Genomic DNA, 24689 nt, shown 5'->3' with positions numbered 1-24689 from the left:
CCGGAACAGACACTTACAGATGGTGAGGCTCCACCTACACCTCTCTCGCAAACTGCCGGTGTGGAGCCGAACCAAGCCGCTTCAGAGGGTCTGCCGGACTTCCCACAGACTCAGACCACTGCCGTGCCTGACATTCCGCCAACTCCACTTGCGGAGGTTCCACCCAGAGCAGCGGATCCAGGGGACTTGGTTTCAACGCCACCTAGGGTCATGCCACAGCCTCAGCAAGAATCGGGCAGCTCACCGGACCTGGGTACCGCTCCCTGGCAGTCTGGCAGAGTTTCCAAGCGCCCAACTTATGCTTTTGTGCCTAATTGAACCATTACGTGTAGTGCTGTATATAAAGAAACCATTACAATTGTAACTAATGCCTTATCTCGGTGGGGAGGGGTGTTATGTACTGAAGCTCTCACCCTGGGCCAGCAGGGAGATACTGTAGATAGTTATGCAAATAAGGGATCAAAAGTGACGTTCAGTGATTGGATAGTTTTAGAAAGTTGTTACAATTATGTGTACTGGAGCTTTATATAAGCAGGCTGACTGAACCCTTCAGCTCAGTTCTGTTCTGGCCTCTGAATAAACAAGAGCTGTTTGAAGAATCACTGTGTCGTCTGATTCACCCACAACTTAACAGGGTAGATCAGGCAACCTAAGGTCCGAGGGCCAGATGTGGCCCAATCACCTTCTCAATCTGGCCCGCGGACGGTTGGGGAATCAGCGTGTTTTTACATGCGTAGAATGTGTCCTTTTATTTAAAATGCATCCTTGCATTGTTTGTGGGGCCTCCCTGGTGTTTTTACATGAGTAGATTATTTGTGGGGCATAGGAAATTGTTTTTGTTTTTTTCAAAATATAGTCCGGCCCACCACATGGTCTGAGGGACGGTGGACCAGACCACGGCTGAAAAAGGTTGCTGACCCGGATGTAGATACTTTTTGAACCTCCCCCCGTACGCTGATTCATCTCCACCTGTAATTAGACCCATTATGGTAATATCATCTGCAAACTTAATAATTACAGTGGGTGGATCAGATGAAATACTATCATATGTATACAACAAGTAGAGGTAGGGACTTGGCACACATCCCTGTGGGGTGCCAGTGCTGAGCTTCAGGGAGGTAGATGTAACAGGCCCAATCCTCACTGTTTGTGTCCGATCCCTCAATAAGTATTTAATCCAGTCACAGATGGTAGAAGAAAGGTCTACTTCCATCAGCTTTTTGATAAGAATGTCTGGAAGGATGGTATTAAAAGCCAAGCTTTAATCAATAAACAACATTCTAACATGAAATTCTAACATAATTCCCCTGTCTCTCCAGATGACTCGCTGCAAGGTGAAAGGCTTCATCTGTTGACCTATTTCTCCTATAGGTGAACTGATGTTTATCAAAATCCAGTGGAAAGCATGTCCTAAGGTGTTGAAGGACCAATCTCTCAAAGCATTTCATCACTACAGATGTTAATGCAATAAGTCTGTAGTCATTTAGGCAGTTAGTTGCTGTTTTCTTTGGACTGGGACAATGGTGGCTGCTTTCAAACATGATGGAACACAAGCCATTTGCAGAGAGATGTTAAAAATCCTTGTCAGGACTCCTGCTAGTTGATTGGCACAATTTTTTACCACTATCCCCAGCACCCCATCTGGACCAGCAGCTTTACTGGGATTCACCGCCCTCAATGTAGCTTTCACTTGATGGTCATATAGAATAAGTGGCTGAGAGTTTGTAGGCTGGCGGCAGGAGCTATGATACCTGATCTTTTTACCTCATAGTGGGCGAAGAATATGTTCAGCTCCTCTGCCAACAAATCATCGGCCTTAACCGTGTTCCTCGTATCGCCCTTATAGTTGGTTAGATGCTGCAGTCCCTGCCACACTTGTTTCGTGTTGTTAACGGCTAGGCAATTCTCCACCTTAAGCTTATATTGTTGTTTTGCCGCCTTAATGCCTTTCCTGAGCTTTGTTCTTGCCCCTCTGTATATATCTATGTTCCCTGCCTTGAAGGCAGTATCCCAAGCTTTCAGTATCCCAACCTTACTTCAGGTTTGCAGTTCCCATAGACTCTAATGCACCTCTCCATTGTTACATTATCAGTGCACAATTTAACATAAGAAAGTACAGCGTCTGTGTATCTGTGCAGATTTTGATGTTCAAACACGCTCCAATCAGTACTTTCAAAACAATCCTGGAGCTGACTGAAAGCGCCCTCTGGCCAGATTCTAACTGTTTTTTATAACTGGCTGAATTCTTCTCCTAAGAGGGATATACTTTGGACATAAAAAAGTGAAGAATGGTCAGGTGAACCTACGTGGGGGAGGGAAATTGCCCTGTATGCCTGCTTCAGATTGGAATACACACAGTCCAAAATATTCTTCCCTCTAGTAGCAAAATTCACATGCTACATGTTGTTGTTGTTGTTTAGTCGTTTAGTCGTGTCCGACTCTTCGTGGCCCCCTGGACCAGAGCACGCCAGGCACTTCTGTCTTCCACTGCCTCCCGCAGTTTAGTCAAACTCATGCTGGTAGCTTCGAGAACACTGTCCAACCATCTCGTCCTCTGTCGTCCCCTTCTCCTTGTGCCCTCCATCTTTCCCAACAACAGGGTCTTTTCCAGGGAGTCTTCTCTTCTCATGAGGTGGCCAAAGTATTGGAGCCTCAGCTTCACGATCTGTCCTTCCAGTGAACACTCAGGGCTGATTTCCTTAAGAATGGATAGGTTTGATCTTCTTGCAGTCCATGGGACTCTCAAGAGTCTCCTCCAGCACCATAATTCAAAAGCATCAATTCTTCGGCGATCGGCCTTCTTTGTGGTCTAGCTCTCACTTCCATACATCACTACTGGGAAAACCATACTGGGAAAACTGTACGGACCTTTGTTGACAAGGTGATGTCTCTGCTTTTGAAGATGCTATCTAGGTTTGTCATTGCTTTTCTCCCAAAAAAGCAGGAGTCTTTTAATTTCGTGGCTGCTGTCACCATCTGCAGTGATCATGGAGCCCAAGAAAGTAAAACCTCTCACTGCCTCCATTTCTTCCCCTTCTATTTGCCAGGAGGTGATGGGACCAGTGGCCATGATCTTCGTTTTTTTGATGTTGAGCTTCAGACCATATTTTGCGCTCTCCTCTTTCACCCTCATTAAAAGGTTCTTTAATTCCTACTCAATTTCTGCCATTCTGAGGTTGTTATATTTCTTCCGGCAATCTTAATTCCGGCAAGGGATTCATCCAGCCCAGCCTTTCGCATGATGAATTCTGCATATAAGTTAAATAAGCAGGGAGACAATATACAGCCTTGTCGTAGTCCTTTCCCAATTTTGAACCAATCAGTTGTTCCATATCCAGTTCTAACTGTAGCTTCTTGTCCCACATAGAGATTTCTCAAGAGACAGATGAGGTGATCAGGCACTCCCATTTCTTTAAGAACTTGCCATAGTTTGCTGTGGTCGACACAGTCAAAGGCTTTTGCATAGTCAATGAAGCAGAAGTAGATGTCTTTCTGGAACTCTCTAGCTTTCTCCATAATACAGCGTATGTTTGCAATTTGGTCTCTGGTTCCTCTGCCTCTTCTAAATCCAGCTTGCACTTCTGGGAGTTCTCGGTCCACATACTGCTTGAGCCTTCCTTGTAGAATTTTAAGCATAACCTTGCTAGCGTGTGAAATGAGTGCAATTGTACGGTAGTTGGAGCATTCTTTGGCACTGCCCTTCTTTGGGATTGGGATGCAGACTGATCTTCTCCAATCCTCTGGCCACTGCTGAGTTTTCCAAACTTGCTGGCATATTGAGTGTAGCACCTTAACAGCATCATCTTTTAAAATTTTAAATAGTTCAGCTGGAATATCATCACTTCCACTGGCCTTGTTATTTGCAGTACTTTCTAAGGCCCATTTGACTTCACTCTCCAGGATGTCTGGCTCAAGGTCAGCAACCACACTACCTGCGGTGTACGAGCCATCCATATCTTTCTGGTATAATTCCTCTGTGTATTCTTGCCACCTCTTCTTGATGTCTTCTGCTTCTGTTAGGTCCTTACCACTTTTGTCCTTTATTATGGTAATCTTTGTACGAAATGTTCCTTTCATATCTCCAATTTTCTTGAACAGATCTCTGGTTCTTCCCATTCTGTTGTTTTCCTCTATTTCTTTGCATTGCTCGTTTAAGAAGGCCTTCTTGTCTCTCCTTGCTATTTTTTTGAAATCTGCATTCAATTTCCTGTATCTTTCACTATCTCCCTCTCATTTTGCTTGCCTTCTCTCCCCCGCTATTTGTAAGACCTCGTTGGACAGCCACTTTGCTTTCTTGCATTTCCTTTTCATTGGGATGGTTTTCATTCCTTCCTCCTGTATAATGTTGTGAGCCTCCATCCATATTTCTTCAGGCACTCTGTCCACCAAATCTAAATCCTTAAACCTGTTCGTCACTTCCACTGTGTATTCATAAGGGATTTGATTTAGATTGTATCTTACCAGCCCAATGGTTTTTCCTACTTTCTTCAGTTTAAGCCTGAATTTTGCTATAAGAAGCTGATGATCTGAGCCACAGTCAGCTCCAGGTCTTGTTTTTGCTGACTGTATAGAGCTTCTCCATCTTTGGCTGCAGAGAATATAATCAATCTGATTTTGATGCTGCCCATCTGGTGATGTCCATGTGTAGAGTCGTCTCTTGTGTTATTGGAAAAGCGTGTTTGTGATGACCAGCTTGTTCTCTTGACAGAACTCGATTAGCCTTTGCCCTGCTTCGTTTTGATCTCCAAGGCCAAACTTGCCAGTTGTTCCTTTTATCTCTTGATTCCCTACTTTAGCATTCCAATCTCCTATGATGAAAACATCCTTCTTTGGTGTCACTTCTATAAGGTGCTGTAAGTCTTCATAGAATTGGTCAATTTCAGTTTCTTCAGCACCAGTAGTTGGTGCATAAACTTGGATTACTGTGATGTTAAAAGGTCTGCCTTGGATTCGTATTGAGATCATTCTATCATTTTTGAGATTGCATCCCAGTACAGCTTTCGCCACTCTTTTGTTAACTATGAGGGCCACTCCATTTCTTTTATGGGATTCTTGCCCACAATAGTAGATACGATGGTCATCCGAACTGAATTCGCCCATTCCTGTCCATTTTAGTTCACTGATGCCCAGGATGTCAATATTTATTCTTGCCATCTCATTTTTGACCACATCCAACTTACCAAGGTTCATGGTTCTTACATTCCAGGTTCCTATGCAATATTTTTCTTTACAGCATTGGACTTTCCTTTCGCTTCCAGGCATATCCGCAACTGAGCATCCTTTCGGCTTTGGCCCAGCTGCTTCATCAGCTCTGAATCTACTTGTACTTGTCCTCTGCTCTTCCCCAGTAGCATGTTGGACGCCTTCCAACCTGAGGGGCTCATCTTCCAGCGTCATAACTTTTATATGTCTGTTGTCTTTGTCCATTGAGTTTTCTTGGCAGGGATACTGGAGTGGCTTGCCGGTTCCTCCTCCAGGTGGATTACGTTTGGTCAAAACTCTCCACTATGACCTGTCCATCTTGGGTGCCCTGCTCGACATAGTTCATAGCTTCTCTGAGTTATTCAAGCCCCTTCGCCACAGCAAGGCAGTGATCCATGAAGGGGGGCCTACATGTAACTACCATCAGTTCCACATCTGGGGAGCTACTCTGCTGTTAATACACCAACCACTGTGTATATAAATTCAGATTCCTCCTTCCCTTGTTGTTGTTGTTTAGTCGTTTAGTTGTGTCCGACTCTTCGTGACCCCATGGACCAGAACACCCCAGGCACTCCTGTCTTCCACTGCCTCCCGCAGTTTGGTCAGACTCATGTTTGTAGCTTCGAGAACACTGTCCAACCATCTCGTCCTCTGTCGTCCCCTTCTCCTTGTGCCCTCCATCTTTCCCAACATCAGGGTCTTTTCCAGGGAGTCTTCTCTTCTCATGAGGTGGCCAAAGTATTGGAGCCTCAGCTTCACGATCTGTCCTTCCAGTGAGCACTCAGGAATGATTTCCTTAAGAATGGATACGTTTGATCTTCTTGCAGTCCATGGGACTCTCAAGAGTCTCCTCCAGCACCATAATTCAAAAGCATCAATTCTTCAGCGATCAGCCTTCTTGATGGTCCAGCTCTCACTTCCATACATCACTACTGGGAAAACCATGGCTTTAACTATACGGACCTTTGTTGGCAAGGTGATGTCTCTGCTTTTTAAGACGCTGTCTAGGTTTGCCATCGCCTTTCTCCCAAGGAGCAGGCGTCTTTTAATTTCATGACTGCTGTCACCATCTGCAGTGATCATGGAGCCCAAGAAAGTAAAATCTCTCACTGCCTCCATTTCTTCCCCTTCTATTTGCCAGGAGGTGATGGGACCAGTGGCCATGATCTTCGTTTTTTTGATGTTGAGCTTCAGACCATATTTTGCGCTCTCCTCTTTCACCCTCATTAAAAGGTTCTTTAATTCCTCCTCAGCCTTACCAAAATTACTGTTTCTGTCAGAGCGATAAATTACTTGGTTTGTCAGCTCCACTGCCGCATCTGGTATTGCTGAAAGTTTCCATAATAGGTTTCCGTAATAACTGCAAAACAGCTCTCACAAAGAGGCTTACTTACTGCCATCTGCAACTCTTAAGGCTCAGGCAGTAGAGTGCTCTGCTCTGCTCCTGGTTTACAACTCTGTTTCTGACCAAAATCTGTAAGTAATGCATAATGATGTCTATTTTTGCCTTAATAGAAGCTGGAGACTATAGTAGGGTAGGATTTCTTATCTTATATTGGGGGTGGATCTACACACAGGGAAAAACCCCACTATAAATAAGTCTGAATAAGTCAGCTCCCCCAATATTTTTGGGCAGGGGGCAGCACCCCCTCCAATATTGAGGGGGCTATTACTTCCTGCCACTGCCAGGTGCCCTCTGCACGCCCCAGCCTCCGGCCAGCAGCCTAGGAGCCAGGAGGTAACTGGGACAAGTGCAGAGGGCAATCTCTGCACTTGCTCCTCCCAGCCGCAGCCTGGGAGCCCAGGAGCAGAACTGCAGCTGGGACGAGTGAAGCAAAGATAGCCCCCGCCCAGCGCACACCAGGCGGCATCACATGACCACGCCCCCAATGTTGGGGGCAAGTCGGAACCCCTGCCTGGGATTCGTCACTGTTTTGCCCTATTCAGGCATTAAAAGCAACAGGATCAGGCCCCTTATTTTATAGTATGATTTTTGTCACTGTTGAGTGACATTTGATTCAGCATATGCAACAATCCAGATCATTCTTTGTGAATGTGTCTATGTGCAAGAGAGGCCATACAAGCAAAGGCCAACCTTGCCATTCCAGCTCTATGCAAGAAGACCTGTTTATGGGAATGGCACCAATCCATCCCATCATTGTGGCCGCTTCATATTAAATCTGTATAGGATGAAATGTGAAAACCCTCATTTGTGAAGTATGGTTGGCTTTTTCCTTTTTCCTTTGCATACGGAGATACATGTCAAATTCCCAGTCACAGCACTCATAGAAAAAATAAAGAGCACTTCATACCAGACTTCACACATGCTACCTTTCCAGGTAGGGAGGAAATTGTGTTTCTAAAGCAGCTCTTGCAAACATTTCGAGTTTGTATGTAAAAGCTTCAAGCTTGCCACCCTGAAATATAATCAGTTTGCCATCTTTCTTTAATTCAGCACATAATCAAAAAAGCCCAGTGAAGGCACCAGAAATCAATACTTTGAAAGTTTCCTTTATAAAAGAGACATCAGGAACAAGAGCAAACAGAAACATGCAAATTAGACCTCTTACCTGCTAATCCAATTGTCAGTAGACCGTTAACTAGAAAGAAAAAGAGTAGCTATTAGAGATCCATTATTCCAAAATTATCAGGAGTACACTATAGTATTAGTAAATTAGTATATAAACAAAATAATATAGTATATAAACATATATAAACATATGAATTTATATTATATATATATTATTAATAAATATAGTATATACACAAAATTAATCATATACAATTGGATAGAAATGAACCTGGAGGCATTACATGCTATTGATTTCAATAGAAACTCATTATTAAGTTTGTCTCCTTGATTTCAGTGCAAACTTATGTAAAGGATATATGTTCAATGTATATAAAATATTATGTGGTGGTTTGCATTTGCAGAGTGTCTGCTGTTTTCAGAGAACTGAAGCAAGTGCAAAAGGTACTTGTGCAGCTAAAGCTGCAAAATGTTTACCTAATGAACTTGCTTATCCAAATGGCTCTCTGGGACCAGAGGGAGAATAGTACTTGGACTCTGCACATGGTCCCACTACCCTAACACAACGCGTTCCTTGGAAATTGTTCATTAGTCGAGCATTCACACAAAGAGTCAACTATTTCTATGATTCCTACGGGAACATTTCTAATCCATGATTTGTCCAATCTCTCTCCTGCCTCCCTCCATGGTTTCTTCCTGAAATAGCTGCACCCAGCCAGCAAAAGAGAGATAAAGGAAAAGCTGATTTGTCGAATCTCTCTCCCAGCCCTACATGGTTTCTGCCCTAATATGGCTGCTGCAAACCAGCAAAGCTCAAGCAAGCAAGGAAGGAAGGAAGTGGGCAAACTGGCTGTTTGGATATCTGATTGTGCAAAGTGTATAGTGAGGTCGGGGCATGATTCTTTATCTTTGGATTAGTGAATTTTCACATAGCGAGCAAGCAGATTGAAGGACTTGCATGAATTAACAAGCAAGAACCTAAAAAAAGCTGAACTGCATTCCTAGTTGTTTAACAGTAATGTGTTGATTTGAATTTACAACTGTTTTTGCTAACAAGTCTAAAGACAGTTTACTCTGGGACTCTTTCTTGGTGTAGAGATCTCCTTGATTCTGACTCTGAACAAGGTCCCCAACTCATTAGGCCCCCTTCAGACATTGGGTACCACATGCGCAGCAGCCTTGGGGCAGTGGGGCAGAGAGCCAGTGTGGTGTAGTGGTTAAGAGCGGTGGACTCGTAATCTAGTGAACCGGGTTCGATTCCCCGCTCCTCCACATGCAGCTGCTGGGTGACTTTGGGCCAGTCACACTTCTCTGAAGTCTCTCAGCCCCACTCACCTCACAGAGTGTTTGTTGTGGGGGAGGAAGGGAAAGGAGAATGTTAGCCGCTTTGAGACTCCTTAGGGTAGTGATAAAGCGGGATATCAAATCCAAATCCAAATCCCACCAATGGTGCCATCACCCACCATGGAGAGCCAAGAATGCTGCCAGCTTGGAGCTCCCCAAACCCAAGTGCTCAGTAAAATCTGTCAAAATCTTTCTACAATTTCTACTTTTATTTATGTATTTTTATTTACTTACTTGATTGGGGGGGAGCTCTCCCCCAGCCCTGCTCTGGCTATACCCATACCCAGGCCTGAGTATGCTCCTTTTAAGACTTCCCTCTGCAGCAAGGTGGGTGGTGAAATATACTACTTTTGGGTGCTCCTGTTGGCCAATCAGGTTGTTGCATTCTAGGATCCTACCAGCCTATTTTTCTAGGATTCAAGCTCAGTACATAACAGAGGGGAAGTCAGATGAGGAGGGATTTAAGATTTAAGTTGGTGCTGAGACTCTTGCAATACTCTCCCTCCAGGGACCTGACAGTCCTGTATCTAGTCAGCATTTTTCTCCACAACTGGACCTGCTTGTGCCCATACACCATCCACCCTGTCCCTCTGGGAATCTCAAGCATGACTCAGAATCTGCTTGCCTGGAGGATTCCCAGCTGTTTCCATGCTTAATGGTGTACCACAAACACACACGTGGCTCCCTCTATGCTCTTGCTGCAATGCAGGTGGGAGCAATAAACAATGATTCCTGGCCTAACATATCCAAAAACATTTCAGTGATTTGTTTTGTTCCTAACAAGCCACAAGGTAAAGCCAATGTTTGTTCTTGACTTCCCAACTGCAGTTTGCTTGAGTGAAATAAATTATGAGTTCCCAGCTCTGATGTAATACAAAGCCAAATATTTACTGTTGTGTGTGAATGGGACCAATAAGTTATCTGAAACTTTATTTTAAAAAAACATCTTGCCCTCACCCTCTCTGCCTTCAAATAAGATATGAAAAATATAAATTTAGGAAGCTGTTGTCTGCCTAGCTCAGTATGGTCTGCACTGAGGGGCAGCATCTCTCCAGCACTGCAGGCGACCATTTTCCCCAGCACTTCTTGGAGATGTCCAGGGTGGATCCAAAGATTCCTCAGGATACAAAGCAGAGGCTCTTCCAATGAGCTACAGCCCCTCCCGCTTCCTATAAGGAACGGGCACTTCTGCCTGCCTATATTTAGCTGTAACTGTATAACAAAAGCCATAGAACTTGTAATTTGATTTGGCATGATGCGTTCAGGTCTCTAGGAAACACTTTCCCCTGGTTGGGCGGTAGCAAAGTAGTACAGAAAGAGCCTGAAGGGAAACATTTTTTGAATCTGCTTAATAAAATCAGATAATAATCAGCATCAAGACCTTCAGATCTGTTAGAAATATTCCACTTGGAGCTTGTGACACCATAATGAGTCCCGGAGTTGACCAGAATGTTAAAAAAGGGAAAGCAAAGTTATTTCCTCAGCCCTAGGTATGAGTTTCCAAAGCAGTTCTGTCCAAATATTCCAATGTAAATTGATTCCATTAAATTCAACTGAATTAAGTATCGCTAAAGATTAAAATGTAGTAACATGTGCTGGAAATTTCAGTAGCAATCTACTTGCTAAATGATCATAATAAAGTTCAAGCTTCTTAATTAAAGTGCTAATTTTAACAATAGCAATCTGAATTAACGTGCCAGATGTCTCTTTAATTGACACTGCAGCATGAGAGCATTTAACACCCCCCCCCCTAGATAGGTATGGAAACTGAAGCAGATGCTCCTTACAGAAAGCTGAAGCCAAAGGAGTAGCACAATTTTAAGCAAGTAGGGGGGGAAGCCCACAGCTGACAGGCAGCACACTTAGGGAGACACATCCGAGGTGTGGATGAGCCTCTTTAATAGGTTGACAGCTTCCTTTGAGCAGCTAGCCCCAATTCCGATGAGTCCAATTCTTGAGGCGATCCAGCCTGTTTCAGAGCCACTGGCCCAGTGGAGCAGAGGAAGTGGAAGTCTATGAACTTCATCTGACTGCAGAAGAGCTGCCATCATGTGCTCCTCTGGTACTGGGATTCCTGAGGAGGCAGGCATGTCAAACTGGCTCAAAGGGCACATTCTGCTCCAAGTCTGACATATCATCTGAATCCATGACCTGAGAACAAGGAGCCAGAGCCCTAGACATGACCCAGGGATGATAGGAGTTCCTATGCACACAGCTTGGCTTGGTGTGGAAAACTAAACTGAGGTAAAAAGTAAAAGGTAAAGGACCCCATACGGGTATGTCTAGTCAACGGCAATTATGGGGTGTGGTGCTCATCTCGCTTTTCAGACCAAGGGAGCTGGCGTTTGTCCACAGACAGCTTTCCGGATCATGTGGCCAGCAGGTCTAAACCACCACTGGAGCACAGAGGACCGTGACAAAAGCCAGAGCGCACGGAAACACCATTTACCTTCCCACTGCAATGGTACTTATTTATCTACTTACACTGATGTGCTTTCGAACTGCTAGGTTGGCAGGAGCTGGGGGAAAACAACGGGAGCTCACCCCATCAAGCAGATTCAAACCACCAACCTTCTGATCAGCGAGCCCAAGAGGCTCACTGGTTTAGACCACAGCGCCACCCGCGTCCCCTTACACTTCTTATCCCCTGCAAGAAAATAATAAGATGTGGGGATTGGACAGCCAGAGAGAGGCTGGTGAATGGAGCAGGGCCAGGGAATGGGAGGTGGAAATGAGAAAGCAAGATGAGGGCAGAAACAATGAGAAGATATTCTCAGGGGTGGAACCTGGGAGCATGTATGTGTAAACCAACAGAGAAATCAAGTAAATAAAGGTTTGGGGACAGGACACATCTTGTTGGAGGCAGAGCTGATGGCCCTTCTCCCTTATGCATCTGATGTGCTCATGAGATCTCCATAGCCCTTCCTCCCCTACTGCCCCCTTTCCCACCATCAGGGAGGTGAAAAAGAAGGCCAGAACAACGTGTTACTCAGAAACATTGCAGACTAAAACCAAATACACAATTTATCCTATTCAAAGTCAGGGGGAATAAAAAATGGTGGATTGTCTGTCCATGTGTGATTTGTCTTGATAGCAGGTAGTTCCAGCATAATATAGCATTTTATTCAATGCACTTCATCCATTACTTTGGTAATTTTTACAAGAACCCAGTGAGCTAGATGTTCAGTATTATCCTCACTGTGTGCAGAGCAGGTAAGGGATGGGGCAGAGAGAACAATGGCTTGCCAAAGGCCCCCTAAGGTTTGCCATACGTCAGGAAAATTCCTGATATGTCCTGGATTTCTGGTGTAAAAATGGTGTTGAGGGAATTTTGTTGAATTGCCAAAATGTCAGGGAAGCCCCGACAGAAAAAGCGGAGGAAACAATTTTGGCGGTTTCAAAAAACAAAAACAAAAAACCCCTCAACTTTGTGGGTGTCAGGAATTTTACTATTTGAAATATGGCAACCCTACCTAAGGAGATGGGTCAACTTTTCCATTCACAATTTCAGCCACTGTATGACCTGGCATAGGTCTTTGAGGAACATGAAGGAAATTTAAAAAGAATGGCAGCTAGTGAGCCACATCACCAAGTGCCAGGGATTTGTGTATTAACAAATGGGTGTGTCACAAATGACTTGTACAGACACGCATGCCTTATCATTGAAAAGTCATATATACCAAGTCACATATACTACAATACTTCAGGTAATATTTGCCACATGTGCAGAACCTTCAAGTGTCCCGATTTAATTGGGACACCCCGAATTTACAGAAGCTGCCCTGGCTTCTGATACCAATCCGGGATGCCCCAATTTTCCCAGGGGCCACTCCAGGCCACACCACTTCTCCTGACACAACACGGCCTGGCACAAGCTTCATGGAGGATGCTCTAGGCCAGGCAGCCTCTACCGAAGCCATATGGCCTGGTGTGATCTGCTGGAGGCCACTCTAGGTTGCGCAGCGTCTCATGGAGGCCACTTCAGGAGGATGAAGACAGCAAAGGTAAGAGGAGGGAGGGAGGGAGGGAGGGCAGGCGAGGAAGTGGTCAGTGAAGATAGGTGGTGGTGGGTTGCCCTGATTTTTTGTCACAAAAGGCTGGAGGGTATACATGCGTGCTGCAGACGTGGTTAGTCCTGAAAATGGAAGCACTAAAAATAAAGTTAAAATCAAAGTCCTCATTTTTATAAGAGGCACACAAACTAAAATAATTATGTCAACAAAACAAACACAATAAAAAAGATTCCCATTTCTGTCTAGTTTGGAAGGTTCTTTTTTGTTCCATTACTCATTGCCCACTTTAGGAGCAAAGTAGCCTGCAGTGGGAAAATAGGGAGAACAATCATAACATGATGTGTAAAGAACAGAGGAAATGAGGTAAGTGAAGTTAACAGGGGAAACAAAAGCACTGCACAAAGCAAGGATGTATGCTGTAAACGGAAGCCCTCACAAATCTACGGGAGTGAAAAAAATGACTGGCACCAATAAGAGTAGCTAATGTGGGGAAACAAAAAGATGGATTAACAGGACAAATTGGGGCTGGGAAGCAAGCCTAGGATGTACCATACTTCCTTGTCCATTCTCTCAGAAATAGAGCCCTGCCTGACTGTAAAAAAGCATTGCCGCTTGCCCACATTGGTTTGCCTGGATAACTTCCAATATCTGGATCTATTTTTCCTAAGTGAAGATGCCAACAGCATTGGGCATCAAGCTTTCCAAGCTGACCTGGGGGGGGGGAGCATGCACTCTCGTCTTTAAGGAGGCTGATTTCAAAAATCTTAAAGAGCTACTGGGTGATATCCCATGGTCAGAAATACTCAAAGAGAATGTAGTCCAGGATAGATAGGAGTTTCTTAAATCATAGAATCATAGAGTTGGAAGAGACCACAAGGGCCATCGAGTCCAACCCCCTGCCAAGCAGGAAACGTATAAATGTATAATATTGAAAGCATAAATGCAGACAATTCCAACAAAAAAGAAAAGTGAGGGGCACCCTTGAAAATTGCATAAGAAGCTTACAGATGAGCTGAAATTTAAGAAAGGCATATATAAGAAATGGAAGAAAGGGGAAATCACAAAGGAGGAATATACACAAGTAGCCAACAGTTGCAGGGTAAAGGTCAGGCAGGCTAAAGTGCAGAATGAGCTCAGGCTTGCAAAAGAGGCTAAAACTGATAAAAAATGTTTCTTCAGCTATGTTTGAAGCAAGAGAAAGAAAAAGCAAGTACAGTCATACCTTGGTTGTCGAACGCCTTGGTAATCAGACGTTTTGGCTCCCGAATGCCGCAAACCCAGAAGTGAGTGTTCCTATTTGTGAATGTTTTTTGGAAGCCGAATGTCTGGTGTGGCTTCCGCGGGTTCCGACTGAGTTCAGGAAGCTCCTGCAGCCAATCAGAAGATGCACCTTCGTTTTCTAATGTTTTTGGAAGTCAAACAGACTTCCGGAATGGATTCCGTTCGAAAACCAAAGTAGGAGATTCCTTTGAATGGAGAAGAATGGAGAAATGCTATTGGGTGACAGAGAGAAGGCAGAGCTGCTCACCCAAAAGCGAAGCAGTGCTCAGCCTGGTAAAAACAACATAAATGAAGAAAGGAGAGAGCTGCAGCTCAAGATAGGAAAAGGAGTGGCCTAAGAACACCAGGCTAGTTTAATTGAACTCAAATCTCCAGGGCAAATGATGTCCCCATCTTCAAAAGGGAAAAACAGAAGACCTAGGTAACTACATCAATTCCAGGAAAGTTCCTAGAACAGATAAATAAAGTCTGTGAGCACTTAGAAAAGGATGCTGTGATTACTAAGATCCAACATGGGTTTCTCGAAAACAAGCCAAGCCAGGCGAATCTCTTTTTTCTTTTCAATGCAGTTACAAGCTTGGTGGATCAGCAGAATACTGTGGACTCAGTGTATCTTGATTTCAATAAGGCTTCTGACAAACTCTTCCATGATATTTTTGTGAGGAAGCTGGTATGTGGGCTAAATGAGGTAACTGTAAGGTGCATTTGAAACTGGTTGGCTAACCAAACCCAAAGACTACTCATTAATGGTTCCTTATCATCCTGGATGATAAGGAATGGGACGCAGGTGGCGCTGTGGGTTAAAGCCTCAGCGCCTAGGGCTTGCCGATCGAAAGGTCGGCGGTTCGAATCCCTGCGGCGGGGTGCGCTCCCGCTGCTCGGTCCCAGCGCCTGCCAACCTAGCAGTTCGAAAGCACCTCCGGGTGCAAGTAGATAAATAGGGACCGCTTACCAGCGGGAAGGTAAACGGCGTTTCCGTGTGCGGCTCGGGCTCGGGCTCGGGCCAGAGCAGCGATGTCACGCTGGCCACGTGACCCGGAAGTGTCTCCGGACAGCGCTGGCCCCTGGCCTCTTAAGTGAGATGGGCGCACAACCCCAGAGTCTGTCAAGACTGGCCCGTACGGGCAGGGGTACCTTTACCTTTACCTTTATCATCCTGGAAAAAAGTGACAAGTGGGGTCCCTGGGCCCGTTGTTGTTCAATGTCTTTATAAATGACTTGGGTGAAGGAACTGAGGAGATGCTTGTCACATTTGCAGATGACACCAAACTGGGAGGGATAGTGGTGAGAAAAATGCACTCTGCATCTGCTCAGGGATACTTTAGTCTATTAAAATGAGTCATTGGCACTGAGCCTGCTGAGCTGCAGCATAGTTTAAGCTACACTAAAAGCAATTCAAAACATTAAATCCCTGACAAATTGGATACTGAATTCACTGTTCCAGTAAGAACACTAAACTGAAGAGAGCTAATTCAGCATCAATAGCAGTCCTTCATAATGTACTTTTAGGAATTCTTATAATGTGTGCTTCCTGTTCAGGTTTTCATAGAACACCACTCTTGGGTCAAGCAGACTTCGGCCTGTTCAAATTTATCAATGGCCTTCTGGGAGCGATAGGCTGCTCCTGTGTCCTTTAGAGAGAGAAATGCCTTGTAGGCTTGAGCTCACTCTACCCTGCAGGTATTTGGCTGCTGTTAATTGTACTCACCCCCTTCATGGATCACTGCCTTGCCGTGGCGAAGGGGCTTGAAGAACTCAGAGAAGCTATGAACTATGCCGAGCAGGGCACCCAAGATGAACAGGTCATAGTGGAGAGTTTTGACCAAACGTGATCCACCTGGAGGAGGAACCGGCAAGCCACTCCAGTATCCCTGCCAAGAAAACTCCATGGACAAAGACAACAGGCATATAAAAGTTATGACGCTGGAAGATGAGCCCCTCAGGTCGGAAGGCGTCCAACATGCTACTGGGGAAGAGCGGAGGGCAAGTACAAGTAGATCCAGAGCTGATGAAGCGGCTGGGCCAAAGCCGAAAGGACGCTCAGTTGCGGATATGCCTGGAAGCGAAAGGAAAGTCCAATGCTGTAAAGAAAAATATTGCATAGGAACCTGGAATGTAAGAACCATGAACATGGGTAAGTTGGAGGTGGTCAAAAATGAGATGGCAAGAATAAATATTGACATCCTGGGCATCAGTGAACTAAAATGGACGGGAATGGGTGAATTCAGTTCGGATGACCATCATATCTACTACTGTGGGCAAGAAACCCGTAAAAGAAATGGAGTGGCCCTCATAGTCAACAAAAGAGTGGCAAAAGCTGTACTGGGATGCAATCTCAAAAATGATAGAATGATCTCGATACGAATCCAAGGCAGACCTTTTAACATCACAGTAATCCAAGTTTATGCACCAACTACTGGTGCTGAAGAAACTGAAATTGACCAATTCTATGAAGACTTACAACACCTTATAGAAGTGACACCAAAGAAGGATGTTCTTCTCATTATAGGGGATTGGAATGCTAAAGTAGGGAGTCAAGAGATAAAAGGAACAACTGGCAAGTTTGGCCTTGGAGATCAAAACGAAGCAGGGCAAAGGCTAATCGAGTTCTGTCAAGAGAACAAGCTGGTCATCACAAACACGCTTTTCCAACAACACAAGAGACGACTCTACACATGGACATCACCAGATGGGCAGCATCGAAATCAGATTGATTATATTCTCTGCAGCCAAAGATGGAGAAGCTCTATACAGTCAGCAAAAACAAGACCTGGAGCTGACTGTGGCTCAGATCATCAGCTTCTTATAGCAAAATTCAAGCTTAAACTGAAGAAAGTAGGAAAAACCACTGGGCCGGTAAGATACAATCTAAGTCAAATCCCTTATGAATACACAGTGGAAGTGAGGAACAGATTTAAGGATTTAGATTTGGTGGACAGAGTGCCTGAAGAACTATGGATGGAGGCTCGTAACATTATACAGGAGGCAGCAACGAAAACCATCCCAATGAAAAGGAAATGCAAGAAAGCAAAGTGGCTGTCCAATGAGGCCTTAGAAATAGCGGGGGAGAGAAGGCAAGCAAAATGCAAGGGAGATCGTGAAACATACAGGAAATTGAATGCAGATTTCCAAAGAATAGCAAGGAGAGACAAGAAGACCTTCTTAAACAAGCAATGCAAAGAAATAGAGGAAAGCAATAGAATGGGAAGAACCAGAGATCTGTTCAAGAAAATTGGAGATATGAAAGGAACATTTCATACAAAGATTTCCATTTGTTGTTGTTTAGTCGTTTAGTCGTGTCCGACTCTTCGTGACCCCATGGACCAGAGAACGCCAGGCACTCCTGTCCTCCACTGCCCCCCGCAACTTAGTCAGACTCATGCTGGTAACCTCGAAAACACTATCCAACCATCTCGTCCTCTGTCGCCCCCTTCTCCTTGTGCCCTCCATCTTTCCCAACATCAGGGTCTTCTCCAGGGAGTCTTCTCTTCTCATGAGGTGGCCAAAGTACTGGAGCCTCAGCTTCACAATCTGTCCTTCCAGTGAGCACTCAGGGCTGATTTCCTTCAGAATGGAGAGGTTTGATCTTCTTGCAGTCCATGGGACTCTCAAGAGTCTCCTCCAGCACCATAATTCAAAAGCATCAATTCTTCGGCGATCAGCCTTCTTTATGGTCCAGCTCTCACTTCCATACATCACTACTGGGAAAACCATAGCTTTAACTATACGGACCTTTGTTGGCAAGGTGATGTCTCTACTTCTCAAGATGCTGTCTAGGCCTGTCATTGCCCTTCTCCCAAGAAGCAGGCGTCTTTTAATTTCGTGGCTGCTGTCATCATCTGCAGTGATCATGGAGCCCAAGAAAGTAAAATCTCTCACTGCCTCCATTTCTTCCCCTTCTATTTGCCAGGAGGTGATGGGACCAGTAGCCATGATCTTCGTTTTTTTGATGTTGAGCTTCAGACCATATTTTGCACTCTCCTCTTTCACCCTCAATAAAAGGTTCTTTAATTCCTCCTCACTTTCTGCCATCAAGGTTGTGTCATCTGCATATCTGAGGTTGTTGATATTTCTTCCGGCAATCTTAATTCCGGCTAGGGATTCATCCAGCCCAGCCTTTCGCATGATGAATTCTGCATATAAGTTAAATAAGCAGGGAGACAAAATGCAGCCTTGTCGTACTCCTTTCCCAATTTTGAACCAGTCAGTTGTTCCATATCCAGTTCTAACTGTAGCTTCTTGTCCCACATAGAGATTTCTCAGGAGACAGATGAGGTGATCAGGCACTCCCATTTCTTTAAGAACTTGCCATAGTTTGCCATGGTCGACACAGTCAAAGGCTTTTGCATAGTCAATGAAGCAGAAGTAAATGTCTTTCTGGAACTCTCTAGCTTTCTCCATAATCCAGCGCATGTTTGCAATTTGGTCTCTGGTTCCTCTGCCTCTTCTAAATCCAGCTTGCACTTCTGGGAGTTCTCGGTCCACATACTGCTTGAGCCTTCCTTGTAGAATTTTAAGCATAACCTTGCTAGCGTGAGAAATTAGTGCAATTGTGCGATAGTTGGAGCATTCTTTGGCACTGCCCTTCTTTGGGATTGGGATGTAGACTGATCTTCTCCAATCTTCTGGCCACTGCTGAGTTTTCCAAACTTGCTGGCATATTGAGTGTAGCACCTTAACAGCATCATCTTTTAAAATTTTAAATAGTTCAGCTGGAATACCATCACTTCCACTGGCCTTGTTATTTGCAGTGCTTTCTAAGGCCCATTTGACTTCACTCTCCAGGATGTCTGGCTCAAGGTCATCACCTTGCCAACAAAGACATCACCTTGCCAACAAAGGTCCGTATAGTTAAAGCTATGGTTTTCCCAGTAGTGATGTATGGAAGTGAGAGCTGGACCATAAAGAAGGCTGATCGCCGAAGAATTGATGCTTTTGAATTATGGTGCTGGAGGAGACTCTTGAGAGTCCCATGGACTGCAAGAAGATCAAACCTCTCCATTCTGAAGGAAATCAGCCCTGAGTGCTCACTGGAAGGACAGATTGTGAAGCTGAGGCTCCAGTACTTTGGCCACCTCATGAGAAGAGAAGACTCCCTGGAGAAGACCCTGATGTTGGGAAAGATGGAGGGCACAAGGAGAAGGGGGCGACAGAGGACAAGATGGTTGGATAGTGTTTTCGAGGTTACCAGCATGAGTCTGACCAAGCTGCGGGGGGCAGTGGAGGACAGGAGTGCCTGGCGTTCTCTGGTCCATGGGGTCACGAAGAGTCGGACACGACTAAACGACTAAACAACAACAACAAAATTGTACTCACAGCACACTTTGATCCATCCGGACTTTATAGGTTTGGGTCAGTAGCTGAAACCCCAGGGCCAAATCCAGCTCCTAAGAAGTACCCACTGGCCCCTAGCTGCCAAACCTAAGGTCAAGTGGTGGATGGAGGGTGCTGTGGCTTTAGCACGGGGGCTTGCTCACTTTCCATTTTTAGGAGGGCAACCTTCCCCAATCTGGTGTCTTCCAGATGTAATAGACTACAATTTCCATAAGACCAAGCCAGAATGGCCAAATAATTTGGAAGGAAAGGCTGGCACAGGTCATGCGGGCCAACCACAGACGAACACTCATTGCTCAAGGCAGCACTTTCACTAAACTTGTTGCCAAGCAAAATGACAGATGATCAGAATGGAGGTGAGAGGTGTGTGATGCTGCTTTGAGGCTGGAGACATAGAACCCTATGAAACTCTGTCAACAATACAGTCCTACATGTCTGTTGTGTTGCTTGGTTAATTTTGGGGGGTGGGGGTGTCACTCTACACAATACATAGGAACAAACTTGGATTTCCTGTGTGTTCACTTTCCTGTGAGCTGCACCTAATTGTGTGTCTCTGGTGAGTATACCTGCATGATGCACATATTTCAGACACATTTGTCTCATTCATGTTGCATTTTGTAGGTTTGTGACTAAGATTTGTATTTATTTTTAGTGTATGAAATGGCCCAGGGTGAGGAAGAAATTGGCCAAGCACAACTGCTTTGCAATTATTCTTTTTAAACTATTCCTAGTCAACGTTGGATTCCCCCCCCTCCCAAATGGATGGACACATTTGCGTATGATTTTTTTGTGTGTGTTTTAAAAAGAAATGGCAAGGAAATATTAGCATTATTGTATATATGTCCAAACAAGCACAAATGTGTTTGCACCATTTATAATGAAAATTTGGTTTTTAATTTTTAATTTCATTTAGGTCTGCATCTCTAGTCATCAGTTGTGCAAGAGAGCAGCCCATGGGAAGCGTTTAGGTGGAACAAAGATCTCTCACTAATTGATAATAGAGGAGAGAGAAGAAGAGAAGATTTTATTTTTAAAAAAAGAAACAGGATTGAACAGTCTCGGTTCCCCAGAGATACTTATCTCACTTGTGGAGCAGATGTTTGCTTTCAAAGGAGGGGGGGGGGGAGAGGAAGGGGAAAGAGTTGTAAGCAAATCCCTGCCCTTAGAGAGATGACCCGCCATGAAGACAAATAAAGCACTTCTTCTGGCTTTCATTATGACTTATTTACTATGAAAAAAGCCAAGTCAAAAACAGCCACCAGTGACCAGCTAGCCTACGAAAATAGATGCAGAAATAATTATGAAGGCAATTGGACAAGTTTCTAATTTAAAGGTAGCTAGAATTCATAAGAATAATTACAGTGGTACCTCGGGTTACATACACTTCAGGTTACAGACTCCGCTAACCCAGAAATATTACCTTGAGTTAAGAACTTTGCTTCAGGATGAGAACAGAAATCGTGCAGCGGTGGCGCAGTGGCAGCAGGAGGCTCCATCAGCTAAAGTGGTGCTTCAGGTTAAGAACAGTTTCAGGTTAAGAACAGACCTCCAGAACAAATTAAGTTCTTAACCCAAGGTACCACTGTATGTTTCAGCTAACCCAGATGATAAAACAACCAGAACTTGTACTCAGCTTCCACATTACAGTGGGGGGGGGGGCATTTAAAGTAAGACATTAAAACACACAGCTAAATGTAATGCGTAAATATTACAGAAACAAATGTCATGGAGCGGCAATAAGTGCCACCATCCTGCTTAGGGTTCACACCCAGGCCAACCTAAGTTTGTCTTTCTGCAATGTTTAAAATGGCCCTAAATAGGCAGCCCTTTACCAATTCCCAAGTCTGGCACAAGATTAAATGAGATAAACATTGTAAAGCCCTTGGGGGGGAAGGCTTAAGATGTCTGCAGTGTGTGACTTCCGGTGCTAACTGCCATAGTGGAGGCACACCCGCATTTGCGGGGATCGCTTCACTGAATATAAACAAGGATATTGAGGGTAATTGTGCTTGCAAGCCTCCCCCAGGGTTGGGGGGGGGGGAGCTACACTCGCAGTTCACCTGATACCTGGCTCTCAGTTCCAAACGGAATCCAGGAAGCAGGAGGTGCTGAGTTCAAGCGCTTTGCCTATCGGTAACCTTCCGACTCAGCCATTATGAGCAGAAGTTCTTCTGTAGTTTAAGATTTTGACTGATTTGGAGTTAATCTACAGGCATGTTCTGGACCAAGGAGATAAACTGCTAAATAAATCAGCCACAGAGTGTTAATGATTTGATTTGGAGAAAGGGCTTTCTTTGGAGCATGTGAGTTTTGACTGGGGGTGGGCCTTCACTTTTTCTTTATATATACAACATGGTTGCAGCTTCAATGATTCAGCAACCCTCCCTGAATGTTAATTCTGTGTGAGAATGTTGATATGATTGACTGCACCAAATTTCCACTGGAACGCAATTAAAGTTAAGGCCCTTTGATCTACCGTAGCCCTGGAGGGGCATGCAAAAGTTCTAGAGACCTGAGTCCTCTCCCAATACCAGCTTTCTGCTTTTGCAGTGAGTCCGCCTACAAACATCCCACTCTTGGAGAATGCAGGCTGCTAGAAACATTGCCAACAGAAGCAATTGGAGAAAAAAGCTGGAGAAGAGTGGGGGTGCATTGTATTTCTCGAAATACTTTATTATTGTTCTTCTAGCATGTAAGAAAACCATTTCCTATTCACCTCCATGCTGAGGTGCCAGCTTAAATAAAACAGGGGATGCAGGTAAGCCTCGCCTCACATAACTGATCACAAGACACACCCTTTGAATGGCAATGCCCAGCAATGGGGGGGCTGGCCCCCTCAAATATTTTATGGGGGAAGCGAAGAGACCTTGATCCCTAGGAGTTGGCTCCTATGCCCATGGAATTGCCTTGTTTCTTCAAACAAGATCAGAACATTCCCAGAGAGGAATTTTAAAGTACCCACAAGAAGACTTTAGCAAACTCTTTGTTTTTCTTCGTTAGCAGGACTCCTGGAGAAGCTGTGCAATTCCAGGGAGAAGGGGAGGGATATTAACCATGAAATCGGCTACAAAAGAGAACCAGCATTCCTTTCATTGACAGGATCGCTGAAATGAATAGCAGCAGCATGTACTTACCCCACAGCGCAAAGAGAAGATGTTGCACCAGCCATAAAGCATGAATCTCCATCCTGAATCTTTCAAGAGCAATAAGCGCAGCCCGCAATTTTGGGGAGAAGCAGCACACATTGGGGATGAAAAGAGGCGGTTCTGGAGCAGCCCTCAATTCCTTTTACCAAGCCCCTTTTCTCACAGGGAGTCTGTTCTTCCTTCCACAACATCAAGTCCCGAGCAGCAACTTGGTATTGGCGGCAGCTGGGCGAGGAGAGGGGGCTCTTCCTTGCACAAAATCCCACCCTTCTGCTCCTCCCATCACCGAGATGGCAGCAGCAGCAGGAGCCACTGCCCTCCGTCTGCTCGCAATGGCTTTTCCTCGCTGCTTTCTCCTCCCCCAGCCCCCAGGCTGCTTTAGCGGGAGAAGGATGAGGATGTCGCAGCTATTCTAGGATCGGGGGGGTGGGGGAGGAAAGTGCAGCTGGAAGCGGACCTCCCAGGCACAACCAGGAGAGATGTCTGCTCACGGGATGCGGAGATCGATCTATCTATCTATCTATCTATCTATCTATCTATCTATCTATCTATCTATCATCTACACATGCAGCCAGAAAAGGACAGCAGGAGGAAGAAGAGAGCTGGGTGGCTCTTCCCTGTGAAGGGGTGTGCTCTCTCTCTCTCCTTCTCTTTCTCTCTCTCTTGGGCAAAGTGGAGGGCAGTTGCAGTCGTCACAAGATAGCTCTCCGACAACTTTGTCCTCTCAGCCGTGAGATGAACTTATCTCAATGTAGCTTGCCAGAGGACGAGGGCGGAGGTCTTCTGACAACATCGTGATTTATCACTGTGGGATGAGTTGGTATGCTAACACCTGTTTGCAACAAACCTGTTAGGGGCATTAAAGAATCAACTTCAAGGAAAATTTAAAATACTGTAGAGGGGTTGCTGTTGTTGTTTTAAAAAGGGCTTGTCAGCACATTGATGAACAACACATATTGAGTAAAGGACTGTCCTTTTAAAAAATAGTTTCAGTCCGGTGACTAATATTTGGGCAGGGGTCAGAGGTGCCAAGGAAAGCAATTTCCTGTGGATTTAAGAGCTGCAGTGAACATGATACAGAGACTTTGATTTCTGCAAGGGGCTTGCACTACCCCCAGTATATATTTTTTATTTCTTTGAATAGCTGGGATCTTGCCAGAAAACTGCCCTTCAAATTTCCCTGTTCTCTCCCTGCGGTTTTCCATTACAAGGGCTGTTGTTGATCTATTTTTTTAAAATGTACATGTTTGCAGTTTGGGTGAGGTTTGTATATGTTTTCATTGATGCGCCTTTTAAGACTGTTACATTTCCCACCATTGTTGTGCTATGAGAACTTCAGAGGGGGCAGTGCTTACTCAGGTTTAGTTTTGTCTGCAAATAAATTGCTGGAGGCATGTGTTGTTTTGCAGTGTTTGCGCTTATTTACAAATATACAGGCTGCACATAGGTGGCAGTGCTCTAACGCAGTGTTTCCCAACCTTGGGCCTCCAGATGTTTTTGGCCTACAACTCCCATCATCCCTAGCTAGCAAGACCAGTGGTCAGGGATGATGGGAATTGTAGTTCAAAAACAGCTGGAGGCCCAAGGTTAGGAAACACTGCAGAGTCTAACGTACACTCATGTCCATTGCCCCACATCAGGAAACTTCCCAACATTAACCACAAAGTAAGTTGGTCAGCCAGAGTCCTCATTAATTGAATCTGCCTTGCAGTGGACATTTGGAGAGAACAAAGGCAAGGGATCGCAACTGTGATTTTAATAACTGGACTCCCTGACTGGCCACACTACTAACCACACTTGTCTCAAAGGTGGTTGAATGAGACCAGCCTACCACCAGCC

At 44.8% G+C, this 24689-nt stretch overlaps 1 protein-coding gene across 1 annotated transcript in view; it reads right to left on the bottom strand.

The window, feature by feature from the left end:
• Positions 1-24299, bottom strand: part of RAMP3 (receptor activity modifying protein 3) — a 57669-nt gene extending 33370 nt beyond the window's left edge. Inside the window, exons 1-2 of the mRNA XM_079981803.1 lie at positions 22839-24299; positions 7773-7802 (exon numbers count right to left, since the gene is read on the bottom strand). Of these exons, the coding sequence (XP_079837929.1) occupies positions 7773-7802; positions 22839-22890 (82 nt within the window). The 5' untranslated portion in view covers positions 22891-24299. The remainder of the gene's footprint in view (positions 1-7772; positions 7803-22838) is intronic.
• Positions 24300-24689: the final 390 nt, after the last annotated feature.

This window comes from Podarcis cretensis (genome assembly GCF_951804945.1).
Source record: "Podarcis cretensis genome assembly, chromosome: 6".
In the NCBI taxonomy this organism is placed as follows: domain Eukaryota; kingdom Metazoa; phylum Chordata; class Lepidosauria; order Squamata; family Lacertidae; genus Podarcis; species Podarcis cretensis.
Note: the sequence above shows the minus strand (reverse complement) of the source record. Positions and strands in the feature narration are given on the sequence as shown.